The sequence below is a fragment of the Ambystoma mexicanum genome, chromosome 9 (assembly GCF_040938575.1).
Source record: "Ambystoma mexicanum isolate Mex_15411 chromosome 9, UKY_AmexF1_1, whole genome shotgun sequence".
In the NCBI taxonomy this organism is placed as follows: Eukaryota; Metazoa; Chordata; class Amphibia; order Caudata; family Ambystomatidae; genus Ambystoma; species Ambystoma mexicanum.
In genome coordinates this window covers 1282331802-1282358229 of record NC_090931.1, presented here as the reverse complement: position 1 = coordinate 1282358229, position 26428 = coordinate 1282331802, and the positions used below count along the sequence as shown (strand labels likewise).

The following is a 26428-nucleotide window of genomic DNA, read 5'->3' as shown; positions in this document are numbered from 1 at the left end:
CAGGTGAATTGTCAGGAGGATTTAGGTTCAGGACATCAGTGTCGGAATATACTGATGGGGATTGCCAGGGGTGCGAAGGTCCTTCTTCTGGGTTTTCTCTGAAGCCTTCTCCTATAATGTCTGGACTGTTTTCCAGACCTTCCTCCTGGTTCTGTCCCTCTTCGTCGTCCATAAAATCATCCTCCTCCTCCAAGTAATGTTCCTCCCCAGTGAGGTCATACACATTATGGAAGTCTGAGGCTGTGTCATGCTGGGGATTGACTAGCCTCGGATATTTGGCCCTGGGGTCCTCCTGAGGCCCTTCTCTTGTGAGTTTGAGGGGTCTGGGTATTCATAAACCTCTCCATTCTCTCCATACAGAGATGGAGCCTTTCCATGGTTTCATGGGGTACCCCTGAGCGGTCTAGCGGGGGAAAAGTAGAGTCATCTAGCTGAAAACGGCTCGACCTCTCCCAAAGTGTCGAGGAAAGTGTCCCGTCGCCCTCCGAAAAGCCTTCAGGTGTGCTGGGTGACCCCCCCCGACTGAAGGGGGTAGTCCCTGCCTTTCTTCGGGCTTTTTTGGCATGTCTTTCGACCTCTGCGTAGCGCTGGACGTGTCCTTCGGCGTACGCTTCTGGGCGTCGGCTACAGCGATCCTTGCCAAGCTCTCGGCGACTCGTTTGTCAGCGGAGGGCTGCGGTTTCGACGCTACGGGTGTCGATCGCTCTACGGCGGCATGCGCTTTCTGCTGATGCGCGCCGGCCGATGATTTGGGGGCGGCGCCCTTATTTGCCGAAAGCCCAGTCGCTGGTCGCGGCTGCGGTTGCGAGAGGGGCTTCGAACCCGAACGGTCCGAGGAGGCCGCCGGTGGAACCTGCGTCTCCTTGGGCGCTGATGCTCTCTTCGTCTTTGACGAAGAAGAGCCGTGGGTTGTGTGCTTATGTGAGTTCTTGTGTGCGTCAATGTTGCCGGGGTGTTCATCCCCATAAGCAGGGCGTGAGCCGAGCCCGTCGGGGCCGGGGACAGACGACGAAGCGCGCAAGCGCTCCTTAGAGGTGTTTTCGACTTCCGTAGCGGAGGTCGTGTTAGCACGTTCCTCGTCACTGTCGGTGGTAGCAGCGGCGGGTGAAACCTCGGCCTTCGACATCGCATAGGCCGCCCACCTTTTAACCCTACGGTCTTTTAGAGTCTTAGGCTTAAGAAGCCGACAAGCCGCGCAACCTTCCTCCTTGTGATCGAGGGGCAAGCAGCGGTTACACCGTGAATGCTTGTCCTTCCAAGTAAACTTGCCTTTGCAAAGCGGGCAAAACCTAAAGGGTGTCCTCTCCATAGCCGAGGCAATAAAACGTGATAACCACCCCAAGGGAAAGAAAGGGGAAAAGGAAAGGCATTCTCAGAAAAGAACCAGAGATGTCCCACGACCCCACTCTCCCTATTGTATATGGCCTGCGAGGCCAGGCCATGTGTTCGGCAACGCCGAAGGATCTCCTCCGCTCGTACCCTCTGCTCGGCGGAGAACAGCTTCACAACTGCGTCGAGGGAGGGATCTGTGTGTTGAATATTAATGAGAAAACGACCAAAGGTCGAGGAGATGAAATCTGCAATGTCTCTCGAGGAGCTCCGCGTAAAGGCGACCAGTAGCTAGGCGGGAAAAAAAACAATCTGAGGGACCTCGACGCGTGAGGGATTGTGGGTACAACGCACGTCACTATAGGGATAGTGTTTCAGACACGCCTTGTCGACGTCCCTTTTCGACTACGAAAAACAAGATGCAATACTCCGCAGTGACCACTGGATGTCGGACCTATGCACAGCATGTGAATCTAAGCAGATTAACAAACATCAGAAATAAGATTTCTGGGTGTTTCGGGGCTAGATTTCATATCAGTGGGAAGCGGGATTTGGGGGGATAACCTCGCAAAAAGAAAAAAATGAATAGAATCGATGAGTTTTTGCGGCAAAAAATCTGCGGCAAAAAAGGCTGCAAGCAAAAAAAAAAAAAAAAAAAAAAAAAAAAAAAAAAAAACGTGATGGAATGACATGGAACCGAGGATACAGCCTGCAACATGCCGTAGGCCGCCCACCGCTTAACGCAGCGCTCCTTAAGCGTCTTCGGGCGCTGGAGTTTACAGGACGCACACCTTTCTCCTTCTCAATACTTTATTCTCTTCATGCCTCTGTCTCATCCTACCTTTCTGCTCTGTAATCTTGGATTCATTCCCACTTTCTTCATCCTAATCCCTCGAAAACGGAGTCCTCAATTTGACTCATTTCTCCCCCTCCTCCGCCCCATCCCCTCTTCGGGTATCTGTCCCCCCCCCCCTTCTCCCTCTCATCTTTCTCAGCTTCTGCCCGCAATCAGAGTCATTTGTGCCCCATCACTTTCCTTTGCCTCACATAGATCGGATTATGTGGGATTGCCCACACTTAACGCGTTCTGCTCTTCATTGTACGCAAAATTCACCACTTCCTTTCACGCTGCTAAACTCCTTATCACTTGTTCTATTTTTTCGAACTTGACTAATGTTCAGCTTTACTCTTTGGACTACACTCCTCCCACCTTACTCTTTGTTCTGTTTATAACTTGGCTATTTGCCTTCTTTATCTGCTCCGCCCTCGATCTTCTATTACGTCATTTCTTAACTCTGCTTTCCCTCCTTCCTTACGACTCAACTCCTTTGTATAGTTTACAAGTGCTATCATTGCCTTGCTGCACTACATCTCACTTCTCTCATCTCACCTTATACTCCCTCACATTCTCTCCATTCTCAACACTCATCTTCACACTACCCCTAAACCCGCCTGTGCGCCCTCATGTTTTTGTTAGTTCCCTCTACTTGCCCCAAAATCTTGGAATGCTCTCCCTCCTGATATCCGTGCATTCCCCTTCCTTCACATATTTCGCTCCTGCTTAAAAGTGCATCTTCCATCTTCGTCATCTTCTCCTTAAATCTTTTTCTTTGAAATGGTCTTCTATCATTGCCTTATCTACTGTACCACATTTGTTCTGTATTTACAGCGCCTTGGTGAAGGCGCTCTAGAAACTAAAATAAAATTCAAACACAAAAAACAATTCACATTTCAGTTAAAAATAAACTGCATTTTAAGAACTAATCTCAAACACTCATACAAACGGAAACTGGATGGAATGGTCTTGAGTTAAAACAAAAAAAACTATGTATTGGCATAATACTTATTCTATTCTGTTTATATACAGTACACACATCAATTACAAACTACAGCCATTCTGAGGTATCCATGCCAGCTATCAACTACAAAACCAAGGCAATCGTTTATCAACATAGGTATTCAACTACCAGTGGTAACCACATCCAGCAACTCTGAAGCTGGTCTTCTACCTTTTGCTTGCATATGTTGGAGACTGGGGCTGTTGTGCGATTTCTGCACACAAGGCACAATACTTCACTGGATGTAGACTTCCCGAGCAGGTGATGTAGGTTGTGTGTGGGCCACCACGAGATACGGGATACTTGCACCAGTTATATGCTTGGAGGTGTAACGAATCACAGCAATTTGTCCCTTCTCCCCAAGGGGCAGCCCCCCTGTGGGGCCAGGGAGGCAAACCTGCTCTGCAATTCCCTCCCTAGAGGTAGAGGCAAGCTGGACCTCACCGGGAGACTCTCCCTGTGGGGAGAAGGACTCCCGTTCCCGTGAGGAACCCCCTAAAGAATCTAACTTTACTTCAACCATACCCCACAAGGACTTGTATGAGAAGAAGTAACCAATATGCGTTATTGTGAAACAGAAAATGTAACTATCCCTTTAAAGGAAGAAGGAACAAGTTACTTATCTGTAACTGTTGTTCTCCAGCATGGGTCTGGCATGGATTCACATGCTCATGAATATTCCCCGTCGTCAGGCTGGGAATCCTCGGTAAAGAAAAAATCAGTATCAGTTTCGTTTCTGATCTGTCTTTCGTAGTAGTAACCAATCACTGATCTCTGCGTCATACTGACCACAGCCAATGACTGCCCTCTACCTAAGCCCTGCCTCTGGCAGCCATCTTCAGATTTGGTAGCACGTGAAGTGGCATTATGACCAAGTGAAGAGCCGCAGAGGGATAGGCGGGAGGGTTCGCATGTGAATCCATGCCAAACCCATGCTGGAGAACAACAGTTACAGGTAAGTAACTTGTTCCTTCTCCAGCATGGGGTCTGGCATGGATTCACGTGCTCATGAATAAAGAATACATAGCAGTACACACATGCACAACCACGGGAGGTGGCAAAGGCTCAACATTAAGCATTACATCAAACTCAACATTAAGCAATTCTTACCTCCTCACCAGGCTCACCTTAGGCGAACAGGTTGCGCAGCACTGCTTGGCCGACCCTGGACTCCTCCCTGGAATCCCGATCGACGCAGTAGAATTTCGTGAAGGTGTGCGTCGACCTCCACGTAGCAGCCCTGCAGATGTCCAGCAAGGGCATACCAGATAGGAACGCCGTGGTAGCTGCGATCACTCTGGTGGAATGGGCTCTCGGACGGCCAGGCAGCGGTCGGTTTGCCAACCGATGACAGTACATGATACAGCAGGAGAGCCATCTGGAAATGGAAGCCTTCGAGAGAGCCTTCCCCTGATTGACAGGTCCAAAGTTCACAAAGAGTTGTGACGTCTTCCGAAAAACACTTCGTGCGGTCCACGTAGAACTTCAGCGCTCTAGCCACATCCAGCGAGTGCAAAGTCCTTTCAGCCGGCGACGAAGGCGACGGGAAGAAAACAGGCAACACCAAGGGTTCGTTGAGGTGGAAGTCCGACGGCACCTTGGGCATGAAGGAGGGGTGCGTCCTGAGCACTACCCTCGTGAAAAGTCAAGTACGGGGCCTTGCAGGAAAGGGCCTGGATCTCTCCCACCCGTCGTGCGGAGGTGATGGCCACAAGAAACGCTGTTTTCCACGACAAGAACTTCAACAGAGCCGAGTGCAGAGGCTCGAACGGAGGTCCCATGAGCTTGGTCAGCACCACGTTGAGCTCCCACGCCGAGGCCAGAGCCTTCACCGGCGGGAACGATCTGAACAGTCCCTTCATGAACTCTTTCACCAGACAATGAGACCACAAAGACGTCCGCCCCGTGGTTCTGGTGTATCGGGAGATCGCAGCAAGATGAATCTTGATGGACGCGTGCGCCAGTCCAGCTTTGGCCAGCGTCAGTAGGTACAGCAGTACTTGGGGAGCCGTAATCCGTAGAGGGTTAATCTTCTGTGCGTGGCACCAGACAGAGAACCTCTTCCATTTGTGTCCGTAGCATTTAAGAGTTGAGGGCGCCCTGGCCTTTGCAAGAACCTCTCTGCAGTCGGCCGGTATGTCGTATCCTCCAAACTCTAACGCTGCAGGAGCCAGGCCTGCAAGTTCAGCGACTTCGGGTCGTGATGCAGGATGGCGCCTCCTTCCCTGGAGAGAAGATCTGCGTCCACTGGCAGCTTGATTGACAGGGACGCTGACAAGTCCAGAAGGTCCGGGAACCGTATCTGCCTCGGCCACGCAGGTGCGACGAGGATCATCCTGCACTGTGACCTCTTGAGCTGGTTGATGAGCCGGATCAGCAATGGCAATGGAGGGAACGCGTATAGAAACAGGCCCTCCCAGGGGAACGAGAAAGCATCGCCCATGCTCCTCGGCTGGGGAAACCTGCTGGCGAACCTCCGGCACTTGGAGTTTGTCGCCGTCGCGAACAGATCGATCTGGGGTGTGCCCCACTGTCGGAAGAGGCGGTCCACTAGATCCTGTCGTAGTTCCCACTCGTGGCACGAGCGCAGCTCCCTGCTGAGTGAGTCGGCGATGGTGTTTTTTTATCCCTGCCAGATGAAACGGCGACGGCCCAATGCCACAGATCCTGCGCCTCCATGGACAGGACTGGGGACCTGGTTCTGCCCTGTTTCCTGATGTAGAACATGGTGGTGGTATTGTCGGTGAAGATCCTCACCACCTTGCCCTTGAGGGACGGAAGAAAGGACCTGAGGGCCCAAAACACTGCACGGAGCTCCAGGACGTTGATATGGAGGGACTTCTCCGTCGGGAGCCACAGGCCTCTCGCGTGCAGATTTTCGGGGTGCGCTCCCCACCCTTCCAGGGAGGCATCCGTGGTCACTGTCTCCTGGTGGCCGGGGGTCTGGAAGTCCATGCCTGCCGTCAGATGCGCGAGGGTACCCCACCACCGGATCGCTCGTCGGAAACTCTCGAGTGTGATCCTCTCCTCGAAGCTGCCCATCGTCTGGATCCAGCACGCGTCCAAAAACTCCTGCAACGGGCGCATCCGGAGCCTGCACAGGCGGATGAGGTAAATGCAAGAAGACATCATTCCGAGGAGGGACTTTCACTCTGGCCGCGTCCGCAACCAGCATCCGCTGCACCTTGCCCAAGATGGCTCTCGTCCTTTCCTCCGACGGAGAGGCCAGAAGCGACACTGTCGAGCTTCGCTCCCAGAATCAGTGCGTCTTGCGCGGGCACCAGGTGGGACTTGGCGTAGTTTATGGAGAATCCCAGGTCCGTGAGAAGTTGGACGGTCCTTGCCGTGTGCTCCACGGCGAGCTCCTTCATCTTCGCTCGGATGAGCCAGTCGTCCAGTTAGGGGTAGACGTGGATCCCCTCTCGGCGCAGCTGCGCCGCCACCGGTGCGAGGCACTTGAACACCCTGGGTGCCGACCTCAGTCCGAAGGGAAGGGCTCTGAACTGGTAGTGACGCCCTTGGACCACGAACCTGAGAAACATTCGGTGTCCCTTTAGGATGGGAATATGGAAGTAGGCATCCTCCAAATCCAACGACGACAGGAAATCGCCCTCCTCCAGCTGACCCAGAACGTGTTGGAGGGACCATCCGGAATTTCTGTGCCTTGATGAATTTGTTCAGTCGTCGTAGGTCCAGGATGGGACGCCATCCTCCCGTCTTCTTCACGAGGAAGTATCTTGAGTAAACTCCGGAGCCCCGAAGCCTCTTTGGGACGAGCTCGATGGCGCCCTTCTTGAGCATCGCCTTTACCTCCTAGAGAAGTTGAGGGACGTGATGTTCTTTCCTGGCCACAGGGGGGACGCGCGGGCACCTCTTTAGAAACTCGAGCGCGTGACCCTGAGCTAAGGCGTCCAGCACCCAACCGTCGGTGGAGATGGACTCCCACACGCTGACGAAGCTCGCCAGCCGGCCTCCCACCGGGGTGCTTCGGTGGGGGCCTGACCCCACGGCCGGTTCAGTCCTGCTTCGACGAGGCTTTGCCGCCTTGTCCTCCTTGGCGACGACGGCGGGGTCCGCCTGACTTGCCTCGTCCCCTGTGAGCTTCCTGCGACGACGAACGGACCGCTTGACGGTAGGTGGAAAATCCACCACCGGAACATTTGGAGGCACCCTGTATGCCCCCGTGGCTCCGAAAGGGCGGCCGCCGTTGCTGGAGAACCCCAAGAGCCCAGGCTGTCTCCGTGTCTGCCTTGATGGCTTGAAGGGAATCGTCCACTGTTTTCCCAAACAGGTTGTTTCCGTCGAACGGCATGTCCAAGACTCTGGTCTGCACATCCTGACGGAAGTCAGTAGCCTTGAGCCATCCACGCCGCCTAAGGCACACGCCGTTGCCCAACTGGCGAAATCCAGTGTCAGCGATGTCCGTCGCAATCGTAATGGCGTGGTCCGACGCCACCTCTCCTTCCTGCAAGATCTCTAAGGCTTCCGCCCTCTTGTCGTCCGGTAGGAAGTCCAGCAGGGGGGCCAGTTTGTACCACAACTCCCTGTCGTAGCGGGCTACGATAGCCAAGGCATTGGCCGCCTTAATCGTCGTCGCTGCAGACGAGATGACTCTGCGTCCCATCGTATCTAATTTCTTTCCCTCGCCGTCCAGCGGGGAGGTCGACGTAGAGGCCGCGCCCCCCCCCCCCCGCTTTCTTCCTGGCCGCCGTGGAGACGACCGAGTCCGGGGTCGGCTGTGCCCGAAGGCACAAGGGGGCCGCGTCCGGGACCCGTTACTTCTTCTCGTACCGATCCCTTCTAGCCGGCGTTGTGGATGGGTTCTTGAGGAGGACGAGGCCCTCATCCCAAATATCGTCCAGTAGAAGTACAGAGAGGACCGTCTTCCTCTTGGCCTCGCGCCGTTGATGAAGGAAACCTTCCTTCTTCTCTTCCGGGCAGAGCTGGAAAAGCTCGGATGCCCTGGCGATCATGGAGTGAAACGATCCAATCTCGTCGGGCGGGGAAGCCCGGGTGGGAGGTGACGACGGCAGATCCTCGTCGTAAACCTCGTCGTCCGTACCAGTCGCGGCCGTGTCAGTCCCCGTATCATCCCCACGAGTCGTGGACGGGGAGGAGGGCTGAACAGGGCGCGATGGCTGAAAAGGAGGTGGAGGATGAATCCTTCTTCTCTTAGGGGGAGGGCTCCCAGAAGGGCCTGGCTCCGGGTCCCCCGTCGGGAGCGGTTCCTCCGCTGGTGGTAACGGCAGTCTCGTCCTTATCTCCGAGCATAGGGACTGTATAGCCAACAAAATGGCCGTGAGTTGTCTTGCGGCACTGGTTGGGGGGAGTCCGACGGGCGGTCAGGGGCCCCGTTGGCACCCTCAACGTTATCGTTGTCTCCTACGTCGGGGTCCCTCCCGACGGGCTGGTCTTCTTCCACGCCAAAGGCGTGGCTTAAGACTTCGATCAGCTCTTCCTCAGAGGTTGAGGCCGAATCCACGACGACCTCCTGCCCCCCCTTTTTCTTCTCCGTCGGAGGTTTCACGGGGGTCCTGTCGATGGGCATAAAAGAGGACTCCCTCCGCGGTGGCAGGGAGACTGAGCCCCGAGGTCGCCACCACTGGTGTAGCCTCCACAGGCTGAGCCAGGGCCGCCGCGACTGTCTCGATAGAGGCCTTGGCCGGATGGATTAAGGCTTTCACCACCTTAGGTGCGCTCACCGCCTTCTCCTTGGGGGGAGGGTCACTGCCTCGCTCCCCCCTCCGATGGGGCCTTCGAGCTCGACCGGGGTCTCTCCAGGAGCTTCGCCGGGTGCTCGGCCTTCCTCTTACCCGAACCAGAGCGTTGGCTCGTGGTTGATGGCGCCGGGGAGGATGCGCCCTGCCTGGCGCCCGTAGAGCCCGACCGTTCGGCGCTCCCGGTGCCAGTGGACTCGCGGTGCTTGGCCTTGTGTTGGACCCCCGTCGCCGGGGCGTCCTCAAAGGTCTTAGAAGACTGCTCGGACGACTTCTTCTCGCCTGACTGGCTATTCCCTTCCAGCCAGTTGGCGAGACGTTGATGGCGGTCCTTCATGGTCCGCTCCGACATATTGCCGCAAAACGCACAGTCCTTCTCCACGTGCGTCTTGTCCTCATGTAGGCAGTAAAGACAAAGGGAGTGTTCGTCCTCCTTAAAGACATTCTGAAGCTGGCATCCAGGGCAGACCCTGAACAGCTTTCCGGGCGTCGAGCTTCCCTTCTCCTGGGCCATGTCCGAGATGGGCCTGAGAAACTTCTGGAGTCCTCCAAAAGCGTGGCTCGACGAAATCTTCACCCTTGAGGGGCGTAGACGAATCCGACAGGGGTCCCCGTTGATCGGAAGAAACGTTGGAGCTTGAGGCTCTTTTGACCGAAAAATAGTTTTTTGAGAAAAAACGTGAAAAAATAGCACTAACGCTCGAGAGCAATAGCACGAGGATCCCAACACTTGAACGTGCGGTAAAAATCTGAAGATGGCTGCCAGAGGCGGGGCTTAGGTAGAGGGCAGTCATTGGCTGTGGTCAGTATGACGCAGAGATCAGTGATTGGTTACTACTACGAAAGACAGATCAGAAACGAAACTGATACTGATTTTTTCTTTACCCAGGATTCCCAGCCTGACGACGGGGAATATTCATGAGCATGTGAATCCATGCCAGACCCCATGCTGGAGAACTGTATTTAACTGAGCTGAAGACGAAGGATAATGAAGACAAAGGGCTTTAAGAGGTTGAGAGAGCGAAAAAGAGACAAGGGTATGCCGGGGAAGGCCCACAGCTACGTCACGTCTGCAAGGGGAGGAGACTAGGAACTCCAAGAAGCCAGCGAGTTACAAACCGGCTGTCGAGCCAGAGTCTAGGTGGCGGACCCAGTGCGTCTTGGCAACTGCAGGAAGGGAGAAGTAGCAAGTGATGGCGTGGTCACGGAGAGCCAGTGGCGGAACAGATGTCCTAGTAATCACATAGCCTAGACAGTGCAACAAACTGGTACCTTGGGACACTGAAAAGCCATCAGGAAGGAAGATACAGAGAACGAAACATCGTAAGAGGAAAAGGGTTTGGAATGAGAAAAGCCAAACCGGACTAAAAGAAAACTCAGTGACGTTATTCCTGAGAAAATCTGGCAACAGGGAAACCGGCAGACCTGGGGAGCAGACAGTCATTATATGAACATTCATACTTGAGAATGAGAATATACCAGTGAAAATAAGTGAATCAAATAAAAATCATGATGTAAATATTCATACTCATCCCAATCAATATAATGAGAATATATCAGTGAGAGAAGTAAACGAGAATCATTGTAAGAATATTCATACTCACCCCAGGCAAGGCAACCCGGAATTAGCCTGGAGAATAAGACTAAAAGATAGTTTGAGTACTCCTACTCATCACAGTTGAGATAACAAAAATACAATAGCGAGAAAAAGAGAAAAGGGGAATAGTTCTGAAACTATTCCTAGTCGTTGCAGTAAAGAGAGTGAGTGTTATGCAAAAAGATTAATTGGAGGCTAATCATTACAAGAGTAATCATACTCGTTGCAGTAAACGCAAGGAAAGCATCACTATCCAAGGGAGGGAACTTGTGTGAGTCCTGTGAGTAAAGACAAAAAGTTATATCTTAAGGGATATATACGCTACAGAGACTAAAAACGGTGAATCAAATAGAAGAGAAAGAAACCGCAACAGAGAATCTCAGAGGTTGGATAACCCCTACCCTGGGAAAGGGAAAAATAACATTTGGAAATAGAATTAAAGAAGAAAGTAACCAAGAAATAACAGACACTGACAAGAGCAACAATATCAGTACAGAACCAAGGAAACCACATGATGAGAAGAACCAAGAACTTTTTGAAGATCAGTTATTGAATATAACTTTGTGAGGAGCAGGAAGTGAGCCATTCCCCTGTACTTAGTTGGTAAGATAGTGGTAGGGTTAATTAGGGTTAGTTTGGGACAGTGGACAGATTATTTTACGACATTCACAGAGTTAGTTTAAGTATGGAATACCCCATAGAAGTAGGGAGAGACATGCTTTCACCTTTTTCTTTAATGAATACACATTAAGAAAGCTCTAACAAGAGTCTGTGTTCTTCTGACACGCCACCAAAGCCAGTTACAGGTAGCATGCAATCTTGCAGAGATGTTTCCACAAACCCCCCACTGAACTGAATAGTCTTGTAGTTGAATATTGAAAACTGTTTGGCAAGAACCCTGCATATCTTAAAAGAAAAAAAAGGGGGCTTCTTATTAAAAACCATCAAAGAATTAAATAGAATAAAACTCACCCCGAAACAACGACGCAAGAAGCAGCTCTGCGATCCGACGAAAAGGCAGAAAAATTGGAATTGATGGTTCGGACAGTGAGGTTGTTGTTTGTAGGGGAGCAAGTACCAGAGGGTTTTAAGGGAGCTTTGCGTACCGAGGATTCTCAATTACAAATTCTGTCGCTGCATTATGCAGCATCATTGGAACCGTTCTGTGGACTAGATCAATAGGTATAGTGACAGTTTTGTTAAACAGTGGCTTCATCTATTAGATAAAGGTCATAAATTCTATTTCTAACATAATTTTGATAGGTTTAAGGCTAATCTTGATCTCTGGCTTGTCATGAAATTTATTTGCCAAAATGTTCTAGGGAATTTTGGACTAAAGCCCCCGGCAGGCCATTTGTTGCAGGGTCTCAATGTCTTTTGGAACATTGAATTTCAAGCCCCACTGTGCAAGGGTTGTCCTGGTTCTCAGCCTAGCAATGTTTCTTGGAATGTTGGAGTTCAAGTCTCAATCTGCAACCATTTGTCGTTGCTCACTTTCTCAATGTCGCTCATGATTCTGCGGGGCCCAGTGCTCAATGTTTCTCTGGCTAATCAATTTCTCAAGGTCTCTTGGTATTTTGAAGTTACAGCCTGCAACATTCTTTATTACTATATATTGGTCATGCTCTGGTTCTTTGGGCATCATGCTCTAGCATGCAGCACTCCTGTACATTCCAGCTCGTCATGAAACTGAAAAGGCAGACACAAAGAGGTATGTACTGACAAATGTTTATTAGGGCTAGTTACAGGTTTGGGCCAAACGAGGAAAAAGCCATGTAAAAATGTAAACAGCTGAATGGCTTCACATTGCGTCCAACAGCTAGTCTTTGCTAAGGGAGCCCAGATTGAAATTTGCAAGATGTCTAAATCAACAAGGGTAGCAGGACAGTGGTGGCCAAAATCCCAGAGCTTCCACCAAGAGGCTGGTAACCAGAGATTTTTTTTTTCTTTCTTTCCCTCTCTCCCCCTCCCCCCCCCCCTCTTCGTGACATGACTCATGGTTGCAGGCTGTTTTTTCTCCAACCTCCTCCCAGTTCTCCTTGCTGCATTCCTCTGAAGTATTTCCGCTAAACCTTTCACTCTGCCTCCTTTCCTTCACCTGCATATTCTCTCCAATATCTTCTCCCCTGACGCGGTTTCTAGACAAGTCAGATCTATGAACGTCGCATCAAAACAGGTTCACCCCTGTTCCTCCAAAACCATCAAGGACCACATTGACACGCTGGCTCCTACTCTGGTTGATTTCTGCAACCAATCTTTCGCCAGTGGAGTCTTCCCCTCCACCCCGGAAGCACTCCATTGTGCACACTCGTCTTAAGAAACCCTCTGCCGACCCTTCCTGCCCGGCTAACTATCATCCAAACTCCATCACTCCCTTCCTGGGCAAACTCCTGGAAAAGCTTGCCATCTCTCAGCTCAACCTTCACACTGAATCTGTTGGTTGTCTCCATGAGCATCAGTCTGGCTTCAGAGCTGCCAGAAGCACGGAAACTGCTCTTCTGAACATCCGTGAAGACCTGCTCTCCAACATCGACTCCAACACGCCCTGTGTCCTCATCTGACTTTATCTTTCTTCAGCCTTTCACACGGTCAACCATGCCATCCTGCTCAGCCATCTTCGTGATAACCTGGGTATCACCGATCAGGCCCTGGCTTGGCTAACTTCTTTCTTCTCCAATCGACCCTCCCAGGTCCAACTTGGGTCCTTACTCTCCTCCATCTCTACCTGTGGTGCTGGTCTAACCTCTCTCCCTGGCTGTTCAACCAATACCTGGCACTTCTTGCCCACCGCATTGCTACTCTCTGCCCCAACTTTTAGTGCTATGCGGATGACAACCAACTCATTTTCAGGCTCCCTTCCGCCACTACTTCTCTCATCTCAGACTGTCTTTCTGCTATCCAGGAGTGGTGTGTCGCCAATGATCTCTGCCTTAATGCCAGTAAGATCAAGATTCTCCTTATCAGCACACCTGCTTCCTCCTTTCCTGTCACTATCTGGCGGGCTTTCCTTGACCCTCCTCCCACCGGTGAGGCTAAAAACCTCAGTGTCATCTTCGACTCCACACTTTCCTTCTCTCCTCATATCTCTGACGTCGCTAAGAAGTCACACTACCAGCTGCACCTCCTCAGAGCTATTCTTCCTTTCCTCTCCTTCCCCCAGAAGCTCACTGTCTCCAGAGCTCTGGTTCGCTCTAGGCCGGGCTACTGTAACAGCCTCTTTCTCAATCTGCCTGCTTCTACTCTCCACCCCCTGCAACTCATCCAAAACTTGTCCTTGGCCTCATGGCCAGGGATCATCTCTCTCCAGGACTGAAATCTCTGCACTGGCTGCGAGGATTAAATTCAAAACCCTCTGCATTGTACACAAGGCCTTTTGGGGTCTGGGACCTCAATACTTTAAACTCGCCTTTCCTAAATATCTTCCCTCTCGAGCTCTTCGCTCATCCACCTCTAACTCGCTCAGGGTCAGTCGCTTCTCCAAGCAACAAGTTGGTAGTAGATCTCTTTCTTCGGTTGGGGCCTCCCTCTGGAACAGCATCCCTGAAACATGAGGAGAACCATCTCCGGTCCCGAAAGCACCTCAAAACCCTCCTCTTTGCTTCTGCTTTCTCTCCTCCTCTCCCCTGCTGAACTACTGGCTGAAATTGAAACTGCACTGGTTACCTGGTCACCCTCTGATCTTCGGCCCAGGTCTGCTCCCCTGCCAGTTGCACACCTGCACTGCCTCCCTGGCAAACCCCGCACTTGTGGACTGTTTTCTGTATCCCTGCAGTACCCTACCAGCACTTGACACCTGATGTCTGCACTTACCCATGCACTTGCCAGCAGCTGGCTGCACTTTTTACTTATTGCTTTTATTTATTCTATTTATCCATGTACTGCACTGTCCCCTCCCACTTTCCCCCTTCCCTCCTGCACTTGCGTGATCTGAATGACACCTGGCCTAGTAGGATTGTTGTCTCTGTCCTCCCTCTGTTCCCCCTCCCTTGTCTCGTTGCGCCTTGAAAGTCTTGTGTATAGGTGCGTTATAAATGCCATATCATATCCTCCTTGTGTACTTCCCTCCCTTCCTTGTTGTTTTCACCCTCTACCAATTTCAACGCTCTTCCATCTCTTTTCTGATGTCCCTCTTCCTGACTGGTCTCTTACTCCCACCTTTACTTGTAAATTCTTTCCCTCCTTTATCTGCTCCCCAAAGCACCTCCCTTAATGTCTTTTCCTCTACGCTCAACCTCCTTCCTCCACCTCGTTTAAGCTACTTATAGTCTCCCTGCCTCCCTTTGCTCGACCCGCCTCCTCCATATGTCAGATTCCTCTTCAGAATCTTCTCTTCCCCCTCCTTGCTGGCTCTTTTTCACCACATCTCCCCACCTATAGCAATCTCCAGAAGTCACTTGCCAGCTTCTTCCACCCTCATCCCTACCCATTCCTCCAACAGACACCTGTGCATGCTTATTTTGGATATGAGCAGTGCTTGTCCTATACCAAATTCACCAGTCTCCCTGACGTTGTGTGCAGCGACACAGAACAAGCAGATATCTGGCTTGGCAGCCATCATGGACATCTTGAGCACCTTCCAGCTGCCACCAAATCTTTCGCTTGCATGCATTCTTTATTAGCTCTCTGTACCCTGCGTGCAAGGGGAGGATAAAAGTTGATACATGGGCCATTGTAACAATGTTGCAGTCAATCTTCACTTCCCACGGTATATGATCTCTGTCTCAGTAATTGGTCAGGCATCATCCCGGCCAAGCTTGAAAGCTGTATACCCGCTGGCAACTTTCCATTGCTGATGCACTGAACTGGGATTTACCAGACTGTTTCCCATATTCCTCCAGGAAGTGACAGCAGCACAGTGCTGCATGCTTGACCAATGGCGTTCAAGCACTGCTCTGGAGCGCAGGATGGAATGTATTTATTTTTCATTTGTACAGAGCTGAAACACAGGTGAAGTGCTTCAAAGCGCTTCAAGGCAGGAAGGGAGCAAGGGGATACAGTAGTCATTCTTAGGCCTTGAAGTTTCCGAATGATCTAACAAAAAATAATAACTAGCACACTAGACCTGACGGCATTTCTACTAGTGCAAGTGTATGACAAGAAGGAAGGAGAGAAAGGGGGGATACAATCATGCAAATGTGCAAACAGAAGTGAGAGGTAGGGGGGAAAGAGGGGTGGGGCAAGTGCGCCCAGTCCGGCAGTGCCCTGGGTGTTGGAAGGTTACCCCTCTCATAAACTGATAGGGTAGAAGTGCTGAGCATAGTGCAGCAGCCCGTAGGCAAGTGCAAAGACTGGCGGGGGAGCCTGGGACCTGTGTGGCTCTGGAGGTGCACCAGGCAACCAGTATGCAAACTGAGCAGATTTAGGAAAGGGAAGGCGGAGGGAAGCAGGAGAGAAAGAAGGCTAGCAGGGGAGAGGGAGCAAGAAAGAGGAAGAGAAGAGGAAGGTCTTGAGGAGTTTCCGGAACTTAAGGAGCTATGGCTAAAGATGGAGGGAGGCAGGGAGACTGTTCCAAAGGGAGGTACCTGCAAAGGCTAGAGATCTACCCCCAAATCTCTGTTTGGAGAAACAACTCACCCGCAGAGAGTTGGAGGATGCAGAGTTGAGTGCTCTGGAAGGAGAGTGTTTAGGAAGAGAATGTGGAGGAGCCAGTGGAGGGATTTCAGTGCTGGAGAGATGCGGTCCCTGGGCTTGAGGCCAAGGATTAGTCTTGCGGTTCTGTTCTGGATAAGCTGTAGAGGACGGAAGGTGGAAGTAGGAAGATACAGTAGTCCAGGCTAGAGAGAACCAGGGCTCTGGAGACGGTGAGTCTATGGGGTGGGGGGAGGGGAGTGAGGAAAGGTAGAATACCCCTGAGGAGGTGCAGCTGGTAGTGGGACTTTTTGGAGATGTCCAAGATGTGAGAAGAAAAGGAGCAAGTGGAGTCAAAGATGACCTCCAGGTTTTTTGCCTCACTAGCAGGTGGGGGCGCAGGGCCAAGGGAGGCTGCCCAGAGTGAGAGTGGGAAAGCAGGGGACCAATGAGGACGCTCCGTCTTACAGTCATTGAGGCAGAGGTCATTTGCTGCAAACCAAGATTGAATTGCGAACAGTCAGGAATGAGCAAGGAGGAAGAAGAGGCCGAAGGTAGCCTGAATGAGAGCTGCGTGTCATACGCATAACACTGAAAGTTAGCGATCCTGTGGTCCAGATGGGCCATCTAGACATTGAAGAACTAGGGGAATAGGTTAGATCTCTGTGGGACACCACAAGTAGAGTAATAGAGGAAAGAAAGGGCCAAACTTACACCTGGGAAGGACGGCCGGAGAGAAGGGAGGCAAGCCACACCAGGGCCTGATCTGTGATGCCCAGGGTATCATGGAGATGGGAGATCAGAATGACCTGACAGGTTACCGTCACTACATGCTTCTCAACAGATTTACTCTGCAAGCAGCGTTATGATTACTAGGTTTTGGATTCTTGGCTTCTGGCCAGATATGCTTTGTTGGAAAGATGTGCTTGATGGATTGTGGTGGATATTACCTGTGCGATTTGAGAGTCTGGTTACCTGGCACTTCGCTTTGTATGGAGTTACCCGTTAGAACTCTGCAGAAATGCTTGTGGTGGATCTGTACCATGCATCTTCGCCTGAACTTCCCACATGGAGCACACTTGATTTCCCTCACCTGTCTTCTGCACCATTCCCTGAAGGAACCATCCAGTTGACCAGAGGGAGAAACATCGTCAGGTGGTATTCTGTCCTATGGACACTCGGCATACCTCATTCCCTAGGTGAGCCATACCGTGGATGTCCAGAGGGAGATAATGAGGTGCAAGATAGATGTCCAAACCTTTGAAGAGCTGGACGGTGTGTTTGACAGATATACTAAGTGGGCTCTGTACTAAATAGTGTTGCATTCTTTCTTTGCAGTTTGGGCGGTTGCTGCTGCAGACTTCCACCTCTCTGCCCAATGCCCTGTTTGGGGGCAAAAGGCTGTTTGAGGTGTTTACGTACCACCTCCAGTGAGATGTCAGAAGAAAAGTAATTGTCTTGAAAAGGGAGCCTCAGGGAAGCTACAAATCTAGGAGAGCCTCACACAGGTGGACGCTGCCCAAGTGCCTTGAGAGCTATTGCTAGGATAAGGTAGCAAGCCTATAATCAAGCTCAAACCGGCAGAGGTTTTCAGCATCCCCTGAATATGAAGATTGCTCTTACTAACATGCCCTCTTGATCCATCTAGGCCCCTGACGATTGCACCACTGATGACAACCTCTTATATCTGCACCAAAAGTGCTGCAATCCTGTCCTCTCCATCATAAACTCTGGTCTTGGCTGCCTTCTTCCTCTGGTGCTAAACCCACTTAAGCACTGCTGCATCAGACTGGGTTTGAGCAGTTCTCCTGTATCACACCTCCTTGTGGATTGCGGACAATGTCAGTGCAGATACGGCTCTACTCCCTGGGGCCCTGTCTTGCGTCTCTGCTCTCAGAGCCTGGTATTTCTCCACGGCAAGCATAGCAGGCGCAAATTCCTCCATACTGTGCTGCTTTTTTCAATTTTTCCTAGGGAAACAGTGCCTCTATATTTCTTGTATGACTTGCTAATGTGTTATTAGTTATGGGAAAGTATTTTATTCCCATTAAAAGGGAGAAACAGCTGACTTTGGAATCATTTTTCATTTTGGAGTAGAGTTGTCCACAAGGATCTTGACAACTGTGGATATTCTAGATCACTGGGATTGTGATTAAATTTGGGACTATTGATCATTTTTAAAACACTTATTTGAATACTGATAATTCTAGGATTTACATTTGAGCTGTGTGGAATAATGGAATAATGGATCGTCATTTTGAATATCTCCTGCATCCTAACATGTGCCCTTTCCCCAGTGAATTACATAATCAGACTAATGTCTAAAAGGCACAAGTAAGGTTTTACAAGTACAACCTCCTCCATTTCTCCTACAAATATGGCAGTTCCAGTACAGCCCTACCCATCACTTTACATTTCCTTTCTTTTACTACAGTGATATAACAGAGTTTAATATTCATACTGATTGGGTGGCGCTTCTTCAGCTTGAAAATAATTCAAAAAGGAGCACAAGAAATTACAAAATAAAAAGATCACAGACTCAAAAATTCAAGCTAAGCTTCTCTTCTTCCTGGACTCAATTAATTAACACATGCTGGAGAACCATTTTTATCAGCATATGCAGTGCCACACAATGACCATTGCTTCCGCTAAAAATACATTTTGACTTCTTACTTTTCGGCAGGGGGATTGTATTAGACAGCACTATGTGACAACTAACAAGGAAGCAGCTCTGTGGTAGAATAGGCAGTGATCCCATATGTTGTAAAGGCCAGTTGTCCCCTATGTTTAAGCACCCACCACACTACATTTTACTTGACTATTCACAAGAATGGACAGTTCCTTTGCATTTCACAATTAATGGTAGAAAGCATAAAAAGTCAAATCCTGTGCTATAGCGTCACCCATAACAGTAAGTAAACAGAGTATGAGACTTAACACACCCAGACCAACTTTAATGTGATATAGGCAGTTGACACTTTGCGGCTTGGTAATATAGAAGAGTCTTCTTAGAACAATTACCTTTTATTTCAAATCTTGATCTGGGAATGAACATCTGTACCATGCACACATGTAAGCAAATAAAATCACCAACAACAACCTACTTGAAGTTTCGGTCACTGAACATGTTCGCTTGGCCTAACAATCCATTTAACTCCCAAAATGAAGGCTGCAAAACAATCCAACTTCAAAGTCATACTTCAAAACATATTCCATACACTAAGTGAGGAGAATACTTAACGCTTTCAAGATGGTAAAAATTGTCACGAAAGAGCGGTTAGGAGATGTGCATTTGTAAAGATAAAGCAGAGTTAAAATATGAAGACAACTCAATAGAAGTGGACGGTTTATGTAACAAAATAATCACAAAACGAGATGCTTAATCACAAAAATGCGATGCTTCAAACAATGTTTTTTTTAAAACTGATTGTATCAATACAAAAGCAAAACAAAGGCAACATTAGTAAACAATTAAAAACATGATATTGAAGTGTACTATACTTACGTGGAATGTAAGAGATCATAACCAGGATGAGGAATGTGTAGTAGTCGAAGGAAAAGTTATATCTGTTTGGTAGCATTATAGAATATAGACTGGTTTTCCTCACAAATGGTAAAGCAGCATATATGGTAAGGAGCTCGCCAGTGACTCCCATTGGATATAAAACAATGAAAAGTGTATACCTAAGAATAAATCAAAAGGATGTTAAAGCAAAATAATCTATTTGCAGGTTAAGTTTCAAAGCATCTTTTTCACCTACATGGTGCAAGAATATGTCCAAGACACAATTTTCACCTTTAAGTGCAATGAAGTACAATTCGCAGCACAGCCAGTGCTTGGATGAAGCATATCGTCGGCCAGCCAGTTTAAAGAAAACATCAAGACCATATTGAAGGTTCTCAACACTAGCTGCATTTGTTAATGCTTTGTTAAAATAACATTGCAATGTGTTTGTTAAAGATGGTTCATTATAATGCATTTAATTATTTGTTCATGATTTTGTGGATTTAAACTATTTAAATGTAAATTGGAACAGTTTTGAGGACAAACTGAAAATCAGACAAAAATGGTCACAAAAAGCATCAGGAGTTCCCAGCGTCTTTGCAAATAACATCAAAATAGACAGGCCTCTGAAATAAGCTACAAAAGCTGCTTTTGGAAGAAACTAGGCGAGAGCAGCAAAACAACTTTGTTTCCCATTAAATTAACGTTTGTCTAGAAATTGCAGCTCAATCCCTCATCTTGCAGAGAGTATTGCCAACAAAAAAAACCTTTTTAATAATAACTAGGACCAAGTTAACCAAAGCAATATGCTCAAATGTTTTATGTATTAGTGCACTTAAAAATATATTCAGGGGGCACGCTGATGGTTGGTGCCTGATTGCACGTCTCTGCTTAGCGCACTCGAGGAGACCCCACTTTTCGTCCCCCGGAGTAATCAACCCTGCGCTACAGGAGAGGTGGTGATCCCCCAAACCTGGAGGAAGAAACAGAGAATCCGTGCAGTGCTTGTTGAGTACTGCTGTGCAGAATAGGTGGCTGAAAACAAAAGTGCTCCGTCCCGCCTGGGACATGGGACGGCGCATCAGAGCACAGCTGCCCAGCCTGGAGGGAGGCGCCAACAGCAGAAGAACCGTGCTGACATGCTGCATCAATGTGGGTAAGCCGCCCCCAACCCCGCAGGACTTCCTGGGACTTTACACTGCCCGAGGCTCTCTCCTCAATAACCTGAACTGAATTCTGGGCCACTGCAGAAATTACTCTGGACCCCAGAGTTTGCCGGGGACCCCCAGGAGATTGGTGGTCTGAGCTGGCAACCAGAGTGTGAGGGAGTAGGAGAATCGGGGCTGGGGGTGCTCCCAGAGCCCATAGATACCCACGGGGGTGGCACGCCCCCAAGGTGGTAAGGGGTAGATGCGGGAGGAGTGGCTCCACATGACCTGCCCCCGGGGAGGCGCTCGAGACCCAGAGACATGCAGTGGACAGTGGCAGCGGTGTACCCTCGCCCGCTGCCACATGGCATAGTGAATGAGTGCGGGGTGGAGTCTGAGGTCTCTGGACCCCTTAGCCAGGCGTAGAGCACCCGCAAGAAAGGAATAAGGTCCTGGGAGCGTGGGCAGTTTGGGTGGGACCGAGGAGCCTGAAGGGATCAAGAAGGCTTGTGTGGCCTGTGAAAGAACAGGAAGGTGTGGGCCCCCTCCCAGGTGTGTGCCCGCCTCCCCCTGGCCAAGTAGTAGTGGGGGCCTGGGTTTGTCTGGCCTTGGTGGCACACCCCTGACAGCAACATAATGGCCTGGCATCGCAGGAGCCCTCACGGCCCATGGAGTGAGGTTGTGGCTCGTCCACCGTACAGTGGTTTGAGGTGGATTGGCACTGTTGACAAGCTAAACAGGAGACCGGAGACGGGTCTCATGATACGGATCCAGAGGCCGTCGAAATTCCGGCAGCCCCTTCATTACAAGAGGGTAGCTGTGCCAGCTAACCTCAGCAGGGTCACTACACACGCTCGAGTGCACAAGCTGAAGAGAGGTGGCACATGGATGGAAGATCGAAACTAGCCAACTGTGAATATACCCCAAGAACAAATGGAAGAGGAACAGCCAGCAGGACACCATGTCTTCTGTGGAGGAGGAATCCACTGCAACCGAAAAAGATGTTGCAGCGCTAAAGGAGGAGATTAGGAACATTAGAGCATGAGAGCTGACATTGGAGCAAGGGTCTATAAAATTACCCAAAGGATCCACAAAATGGAGGAAAGGCTGGAGGAGGTAGAGCATAAACAGTCCTCCCTGGATACTCTGGAGATCCAGATAGATGTGCATCTTTAAAGAGTTGGAGAGGAGAGAGAAGGAGATTATGGTTAAAATGGACGACCTAAAAAAATAGCGAAAGGCACAACAACCTCAGACAAAGATGGAGAGACAGAGAAGGACTTGAGCAGAACCCAATATGAAGTTACGAAACTCATCTTGAATGATACAATTGACAAAACAAAGATTGAGAGGATTCACATGGCGGGGGGCGTAGCCGGGGGCCCTAGCCGGGGGCCCCAGGTCAGTCCTCGCCCGCTTCCACAACTATGGCTACAAACTCAAGATCCTGGAAGAAGCTAGGAAAAAGGGACCAGTGATGTACAGAACGACAAGTGTTACGGTTTTCCAGGACTTGTCCCTCTGACCCTTACCAAAAGAAGGCTGTGCTCACCCCTCACTAAGTGGTTAAATGAGAAAGGGGTCAGATACAGGTGAGGGTTCCCGTTCCCGATCGCTTTTTAAATAGATGGGTACAAATACAAGCTTACTACGGAGAACATTAGCAGGGTCACCAGGGAGTTTGTGGGAGACGCTGAGACCCCACAGACCTCAAAGGAAAAGGACTGCAGTTTAAGGACAATGGCAGACTAAGGGCTCAAGAAGGAGACGTATCCCACACTCCTGGAAGTTCAGGAAGTTGAATACCCCCCCGCCACCCACCAGCAAAGGGGACCTGACCTACGGGCACCAGGGCATATCTCTACGGTGGACACTTGAGGGGGGCCAAAATCAGGAGGTGCCCACATCAGGGAGTCTCAGTTATGGTTCACTTGAAATCAATTCATGTTCTAATGTTTGAAATTGATTTTTGCTGGGGTTGAGAATTACGGGAAGTTGTTTGATAAAAATTGTTAGTAGAGGCAAGAAGGGAGGGCTCTAGAGTAAGTGGATTGGTAAGTGTAATATCCTTGTTACATAGAAGTTTATAGCTGCCTGCAGATTCTTATCGCTGCAGAACGTTCATGCAGCACGCATCAGCCAGCTGAGCGAGAGGGAGAGCGTGCCGGAAGCAAGAAGCGAGGAAAAGGAATGTGGAATGTAGATTGAACCACAACAGCTGCTGGCCTTGGCCGATGGACTCATTGTCTCCCTCCTTCTTATATGTTATAATGTACTTCATATATACATTAAACTTACTTACTTCAGCCCCATAGTATCCTCATTTGTCACCGGACACTTCAATTGGCGACGAGGATTGCAGTGAACCTCTCACAGCTGACATCCACCAGGCCGCTCCGCTCAAGCCCGAGCGTTGCAGCGGCCCGATTTGTCAATACGGTAACGTTTCCCATTGTATTGTTCAGGGAGCTCCTCCGATCATTACACTGCTGTGCCGTGCATCCGTGAGTGTTTTCCCGATACGCCTTTCTTCACTTCCTCCACCGTTGGAGACGCATGCGCATTAGATGGGTGCCCTTAAAGAGACATACACGCTTATTTCTACGTTTGTAAATAACGTAAAGGAGAAACGTTTAGAGAGCGTGTCAATACAAGTACTTAAAGGGACACGCACATCATTTCAGAAAGACTTTTAATGGAAAAGAAAAGCTGCATTTTACATGTTATATCCACATACAATTATAAGGAAATAAGGTGAAATAACATTGCACTGTGCAGAGAATATACAGCAGCTACTGGGAGCATATTGAGGGCTTATGCAATTAATTTTCTGTTTTCATTAACTGTTCCATACCAACAAAAGGAGACTCGTATGTGCATTGCCTCTAAGGAATTTCAGCATAATTCAATTCAAATTATTTAACCACACATTGACTTGACTTTAGTGGGTATACTATCATACCCAGTTGGTAGTGATGGCATTCAGCAGTGTGCCTCCTCCAGCATTATTTATGCTTGATGCAGAAGAACCTAATATTCCTTGGAAAAGGTGGATACGGTCCTTGGAACACTATGCAGGTGTGGTGTGTGGTCCAAATTGTAGTGCTGACAAGAGAAATCACTGTTATTACACTGTTTAGGACCTGCTGGTCAAGAAAAATATGAGTCTTTACCAGAACTTCCTGCTGATGAAGATGTAGACAATGAATATGAACGCACTATAAAGAAGATAAACATTATGAAAAAAAAGTGAGTATCATCCTGGAGAGATACAAGTTTGGCAAACAAACACAGGAGGAGGGAGAAAGTGTTGAAAAAAATATGACTGCTTTACGCAAACTTGCCAAAACATGCAACTTTAATGAGCAATTAGATGAAAGGTTAAGAGACCAATTCATGTTGGAATGCAGAAGTGCAAAAGTAAGAGAGAAGTTATGGTCTGAAAATGATCCTTCGCTAGATATTGTGCTTAGAGTGGCAAAAGAAGCGGAGCACACTGAAGAGTGTGTGAAAGAAATTGAGAACAAGATGAAATCTGTAAAATTAGAGTCAAGCAATGTAAAACTTGCCAAATTAACATGTGACAATACTGATGATAAAGAATCCATTGCTTTGGTGACTAACTACAGAATTAAGAAGAAAATATCCAATAAGTCACATCAATCACCACTGGACAGAGGAAAGCACAGATCCAATCAAAAAGGCAATACAAGCAGCTACTACAGGAAGGAAAATTCCATTACCAACTCAAGAAAGAAGCGTCAAGGCAGATGTTACAGATGCGACAGTGCAAATCATTGGGCAGATGATCCTGAATGCCCAGCATTGAAGATCATATGTAGTAGCTGTAAAGGAAAGGGACACTATTCCAAGTGTTGTAGATCTCGCAGCATGTCCACCAACTGGATAGGTGGAAATTCTAGTAGTGATCGCAGTGATCAAGATGAAGGTGAAGAATGTGTATTTGTGGTCATGGATGACGAAGATGAAAAGGTATTAGATAGTCCCAAAGCCAAAGTTCATCTTGATGGTGTCGAAATTGACATGATGATTGATACAGGAGCAAAGTATACTTTGGTACCACAACAACTATGGGATTAAAAAAAAAAGACATGAATATCTACATGAAACAGATATCAAACCCAAAGCGTATGGTGGTGTGAAGATAGATACCATAGGATGGTTTTGGGGCAATTTGAAATTCAACGGAAGAAGAGCAAATGGAAAGATCTACATCACTGACTCAGGTCAAACGCCCCTATTGAGCTGGACTCATCAAAGCAAATTACAAGTGAAAATAGATTCAATTGCCGAAGAATCTGTGTTTGCTGTTCAGGATGAGCCTAATAAACAAAAGATTGACCCCCACAGTGAAGAATTATATTTCTGAGGATGTCATGACGGAAGTGTTTCGCAATGGTATAGGATGTCTTTGGGGATATGTGCATGAGATAAGACTTAAATCAAATCATACGCCGGTAGTTCAGAAATTAAGGAGTGTTCCAATATCCATGAGAGATTAAGTCAGGAGAGAGATCAAACTCATGGAAAGTCGAGGCATAATTGAAAGCATAGACGCCAGTGAATGGGTGTTGCCATTGGTAGTTCTCAGGAAGAAGTCAGGAAAGCTACGAATTTGCATTGATATGAGAGAACTCAATAAATGTATTATACCGGAGAGACATCCTTTGCCCAATATTCAAGAGCTGATATCTACCATTGGGCCTTCAAGTCATTTCTCCACCCTTGATCTTTCATCAGTTTACCATCAAGTCAAGTTACACGAGAAGTTGAAACATCTTACGGCCTTTATCACACCGGATGGGTCATACCAGTTTAAGAGAATGCCGTTCGGTCTCGTGTCGGCAGCATCCGTCTTTCAGAAGATTATGCATAGACTATTCGAAAGAGTGCGAGGAGTGATATGTTTCCAAGATGATATACTGATTCATGCGAATAGTAAAAAAAATCATGATGAAAGATTGAAATGTGCATGGAAAACCCTGTGGAGCACGAATGACTTTAAGCAAAGAGAAATGCAAAATTGACTGTTCTGAAATTGAGTATTTAGGGCATAAGATTTCAGCCGAGGGAATATCTCCAAAGGAACAATTAGTCAATGCCATAAAGAATGTGCCCAAACCAAGTATCAAAGAAGAAGTACGTAGGTTTTTAGGTATGGCAGAATACTACTCAAAGTTTGTCCGTAATTTTGCTGTACATACTGTTCCCCTACGTGAAGCCAATAAAAAAAAAAGGTTTTTACGTGGAACAACAAATGCGAGGAAGAGTTTGAATTTATTAAAACTGCTATTGATAAGGCTCCTGCGCTAAAATCTTTTTACGCAGTTAAGGTTGGAGGGCGTATGGAGGAAGGGGACTATGAACCGTTGTCATGACAGCAGCTTTCTTACACTTACATCCCACACACTTTGGTTCATACTTTGCCAATTCCTAAGGACTTCTAAAAGAATAAGGGAGACCAGAAATGTATTGCTCTCCCACAAAGATTTCCTTAAACTGCAGCATGGCCTCTTGAACTAGATGGATTTAAGTGCTTAGTGTTTGCAGGTGGCCAACTTTCATATTTTGTCCAAAGAAATATGCCTCTAGAGGAAACCGAGGCCAATTTTGCCCTGAACAGATGCGCATGAAGGTCCTACGAAGGGACCTTATTTCTAAATTGGATGGATCCCAGGATGATGAAAAGCAAGCTATACTAGCCT

At 48.7% G+C, this 26428-nt stretch overlaps 1 protein-coding gene across 2 annotated transcripts in view; it reads right to left on the bottom strand.

Moving 5' to 3' along the window:
• HACD2 (3-hydroxyacyl-CoA dehydratase 2) overlaps positions 1-26428 on the bottom strand; it is a 223937-nt gene that overhangs the window by 15293 nt on the left and 182216 nt on the right. For both annotated transcript variants that reach the window (XM_069616614.1, XM_069616615.1), the window contains one exon: positions 19555-19733. In XM_069616614.1, coding sequence (XP_069472715.1) covers positions 19555-19733 — 179 coding nt within the window. The remainder of the gene's footprint in view (positions 1-19554; positions 19734-26428) is intronic.